Below are 4532 nucleotides of genomic sequence, written 5' to 3'. Positions count from 1 at the left end.
AGTAGAGCTGTAGGGCAGAGAGTTAGGGTGTGGGGTTGGGGGCTTAAGAAATCAAGGGAAATTAAGCACTTTTTTGACTGATAAAAGCTGCTTTCTCCCACTTCCACTCCACCCCCCCCCCCCTCCCCCCCCCTCCCATTGTCTTATCATTCACTCCAATAGTTATTTCTTTCTGTCAAATTAAAAGGCAGCCACAACTCTCAAAGATGATGTGATCTCTCTGAGCCCCTCTCTCTCCCTCCTCCCCTTCCTCCTTTTCAAAGCTAAAAAAGCGAAAAGTTGATGCTACCTTAGCAGCTTTATTAAGAATAATAATAATAATGGTAATCAATCATAAAATTCAAATCTAATTTTTGGTTTAAAGGGATGAAAAGTTTATTTTTTCTATTTTTTACATAATAAATTTATTGAATTGAGTCTTAATACAAAAATAAAATGGACTTTTCGTCCAATACATCCACAAATTCCGTCACGAATTATGGGTGTCTCTTTTATCAATCATTCTCATCATAATTTTACATAAAAGATTATCAGATTTTAAGTTGAAATATGTCAGTCAGGAAAAGCAAAACAACAAACAAGACTCATTTTGATTTCTATTTTTAAGAACAAATTTTGAAGGAATATATTGATCCATCCCTCTCAATGATCACTCTGCTCTCTACTCCATGACTCCACAAGTTGGTCTTAATTTTGTCACACCAATGGGCGAAGGTCGATGAATTATCAAGTGAAACTTTCTTTACAAAGCAAGCCCAAATTCAATTTTTTTTTTTTTTTTTCCTCAGAAGAGAAACTACAAAATAACAAAGCTACTTTTGTCTTTATCTGCCCCTCTTTTCCTCTCCTCTGTCCCCCACCCCACCCTTGAACAGATTTCTACATGGATCCTCGTATTTTAGGGACTCTTTCTGTCAAAATACGCTGGCTTCAATATCCAAATGCCCCAAGAGCCTTCACAAAACGGCATCGTATGGTTAGTAGCATATACTTGATCAATTTTTGCCCTGACAGTATTGTTCACAATCCCAGGAGAATGTAGTACACTAGAGTGATGGGCAGAGCAATCAGCATCCCGAAGATTACCCTGGAAACGAAAAACAAACAAAAACCACCCAGATTTGATTGATTTGAACTTTGAACTGGAATAATCAATCACGGCCATGGCCACCATGTTTAATTTCACTTACGCTGTGCTGAGGATTGCCGGATGAACGTTATATTCCTTGGCGAAGACAAAGGGAACAATCCCTTGCGGCAGTGCGGCCTGTCAGGATAGGAATATCCCATTTAGCTTTTCACCGAAGCAGAATAGGTGAAATGAATTTGATTTACATGATTTATGAGGTATCATAAGTATTTAATGAGTTTAGTTGGTACAAACTCGAAAAATGGAGAATATCAGTACAAATAATTAGGAGAAGGGGTACCTGGACAATAGCGACGTGGAGGAGGGTTCCGCGGAGGCCGACGGCAATGGAAGCGGCAGCCATAACGGCGGGTCCGGTGAGGAACCTGACGGCCATGGCGAAGGAGGCGACAGAGTTGCCGCAGGCGATAATCTTGGGTTGGAGAGCCATAAACAGGCCTTTCATTCAAAAAAATGGAAATGAAGATGCAAATGTAAGCCAACGACCAAACCAGTTTAATTGAATTTCCCGACTACCTTTTCTACTTTGTACCCTTCTGGCATCTACCCTAAACCTGTGACCACCGATTTGGGACCGCCTAGCGACACCGTGCTCCGGCCCCACCTTGTCGGCTGGTCAATCCCGCCACCAGACGGGGTGGTTTTCCCTTATTTCTTGCGAGGTGTGATCAAAATGGCATAATATCTTGGATGACTCAAATCTTGAATGCTCATCCATATATATGGAAAATGCCATCGCTCATAATTTTTTAACAAGATATTTATATAAAATGATGCATGAATTCAAAATCCCAGAAAACCCATTGATTGAGGAAATTATTAAGGTCAAGCTAATTGCATTAAGGCCAAGATTTGGTAGAAATTGAGACGTTACTACTCACCTAAGCTGAACATGGCCATTCCAAGACCAGCATCTGATAGAATGGAAATTGACCCCTTTACTATTGCAGGCATACTAATATCCCATCTGCAATTTGAAACAAAATCGATTAATTAATAAACTGCTCAATCAAAATATAAAATAAAACCATGCATAAGACCAAAATGAGTCGAAAATCTTGATTATATATGGTTACCGGAATGAGATGAGAGACCAAATAAGGCCTATGAGGCTGGAGTAGGTGTTGGGGTTTCGGATGAGCTTGCGCCAAACCATGATCAAGATCAGACGAGTCATTACGCTCGCCGGAGGCATCTGTTTTCCGGCAGCTGGGTCGTGGACTCCGGCAGCTTTTGGGTGTAGCTCGGCGGTGGAGCTGGAAGCCAGCTTGGATAGGCCGGTGGGTCCCTCCTTCTCTCCATCCTCCTCTCCTCCTTTCTCCCCGCCGGCGTCGCCAAAGCTGAAGTCCTCGCCGCCGAAGTCCTCAGCTCCGGCGAGAGCTTTTAAGATAAAGAATTACAAATTTACAATTAAAACAAAATTTAATTTGGAAGAGCATGAAATTTGAAGTTCGGATGGGAATGAATTAAATAATATAGTGACGTGAATGGCTTACCTTTTGTTTCCCCATTTTGGGGGTGATCAGCGACCAACATCCGGATTTCCTTGGCGCCATGATCGGACCGCCCGGATTGGTCCGCTGCGCCGAAGTCGGCGCTGCCGAACACATGGAGCCCGCCGCCCTCTGACACCGGCGATGCACTGGAGCTCCACACGAACATGTGCAGCTCCTTGGCGTCGTGGTTGTTGGCTTTGCTCTGAGTAGGTATCTGCTGCTGCGGCTGTGGTTGTGGTTGCGACTGCGGCTGAGGTTGTGAATTTTTAGCCTGCTTGGTGACGACGGAAGCGATTTCCGGATTTGGCGCCGGGTACGATGAGGCCGGAGTCGTCCCTGGGAAAAAGCCGAACCTCGGGGAGCTCATAATCTGAGCTCCTGGAATGCAGTTTTCCTCGAAATTCGACGGTCTCGGAGTCGGACCTCGAGAAGACTGCACTGAGTACATGTCCGCCGGACCGAAATTGGAGAGTCTCCCGCCGGGAAACCCCATCATGGAGTAGAAGTCGGAGTGGTTGAAGTTCGAGCCTCTTGGAGTCGGATTTCTCGATGAGCTCAAGCTGTATATTTCTGCTCCGGTGAGATTAGACGGCCGGGGAGTCAATGCCGAGAACGAGCGCCTTGACGCGTTCGATTTTCTCACCGTCACGTGAAGCTTACCGTCGTCGCCGATCTCAGCGTCGGTCTCGAGGAAGTCGTGGCCGTCTAGGGAGACAACGTCTGACTCGACCTTGAAGGAGACAATTGACGCCGCGGTTTCCGGAAACTGCTCCATTATCAGAATTTTCGCGCCTCGGTACTCGAAGAGGAAGAGAAGTAGAGTGTACCAGATTATACACTGCAAAACCACCACCTGAACCATCAGGTTGCCGGAGTACTTACCATACATGGCGATCAGCAACGGAATCCCCATGACCAGAGTATTCGGCAGCGTGGAAAGAGAAAAAATCGTGATCATCCACTCCAAGCTCCCGTTCTTCGTGAAATTTGTCCAGAGACTCAGAACGACGAGCATTATAATCTTCTGGAGCGTATCGGCCGCGATGAAGCGGAAATTCATGGAGTAGGGATCGTTCGTGGAGATGAAGTGGAAGGAGAGTAGAGGAACGGCGAAAATCGCGACGAAGCGGTTGATTCCTGAGCACTGGTCGGGGCTGAAAATCTTCCACCAACGGACGGAGCCGTAGGCCAAGATCATGGCCACGTAGAGGGGAATCACGGCCGTCAAGACTGTGTACAAATCTTTCCAGGTGATCATTTTTTCCGGCGGATTTGTTCGGAAGAGGAGTAATTAATTTGATTCTGCTCTCAGATCTGGAAGCGCTGGAGGATCAGTGGCATGGAAGCGAAAATTGGAAGAGGATAGAGGGGCAAAATGGGGAAAAAGTTCGTTATAAAACTAACTGAAAGGATTTCTGCTTCTCTGCCCCAAGTCCTGGATCAGTGCTTCTTCTTCACCTTCAGCTTCTGTTTCTGCAGATCGAATCCAAAGAGGACCTGGAGCTAGAGAGAGAAAAACACAAGCTTAGAGAGAGAGAGAGGAGAAGATAGGAAAGCCAAATTACAGGAGCTTGTAGCTTGAGGCCATATATATATACACATATATATATATAGGCTTGGGCTCGACCTTTTGCTTTTTCCAGATAAAATAAAAGGGCAAGTGAAATTTTGAGAGATGTTTCATTCACATTATTATTATATTTACACCAATCATTTACTAATTCCACCACATTAATTATTCTTTCAAAAATTGAGTAATTACTTTTAATATTATTATTATTATTATTATCATTATTAGTTCTTTTTATCCATCAAACTTAACTATAAAACCTTAATTTTAGTAGGGCGTTTAACTTTCAAACCAACTCACCCGCCACTACACTCTA

General features: G+C 44.4%; 1 protein-coding gene across 1 annotated transcript; it reads right to left on the bottom strand.

The window, feature by feature from the left end:
- Positions 1–564: 564 nt before the first annotated feature.
- Positions 565–4231, bottom strand: LOC127810494 (auxin efflux carrier component 3-like). Its single transcript, XM_052350010.1, has 6 exons — positions 2647–4231; positions 2227–2530; positions 2032–2117; positions 1431–1588; positions 1191–1267; positions 565–1087 (listed from the first exon to the last, which is right to left on the bottom strand). The coding sequence occupies exons 1-6, from the start codon at positions 3902–3904 to the stop codon at positions 1021–1023; spliced, it is 1950 nt and encodes a 649-aa protein (XP_052205970.1). The 5' UTR covers positions 3905–4231; the 3' UTR covers positions 565–1020.
- Positions 4232–4532: the final 301 nt, after the last annotated feature.

Source organism: Diospyros lotus, chromosome 9, assembly GCF_014633365.1.
Source record: "Diospyros lotus cultivar Yz01 chromosome 9, ASM1463336v1, whole genome shotgun sequence".
NCBI classification, from domain to species: Eukaryota; Viridiplantae; Streptophyta; class Magnoliopsida; order Ericales; family Ebenaceae; genus Diospyros; species Diospyros lotus.
This window is presented reverse-complemented; position numbering and strand designations above follow the sequence as displayed.

Bases quoted from the DNA above. Each gene is read 5' to 3' on its own strand.
- LOC127810494 (XM_052350010.1), bottom strand. From the start codon at position 3,904: ATGATCACCTGGAAAGATTTGTACACAGTCTTGACGGCCGTGATTCCC. The intron at 2,118-2,226 runs GTAACCATATAT...TTCAAATTGCAG, and splicing joins TGGTCTCTCATCTCATTCCG to ATGGGATATTAGTATGCCTG. The intron at 1,589-2,031 runs GTGAGTAGTAAC...TTTGAATGAAAG, and splicing joins AATGGCCATGTTCAGCTTAG to GCCTGTTTATGGCTCTCCAA.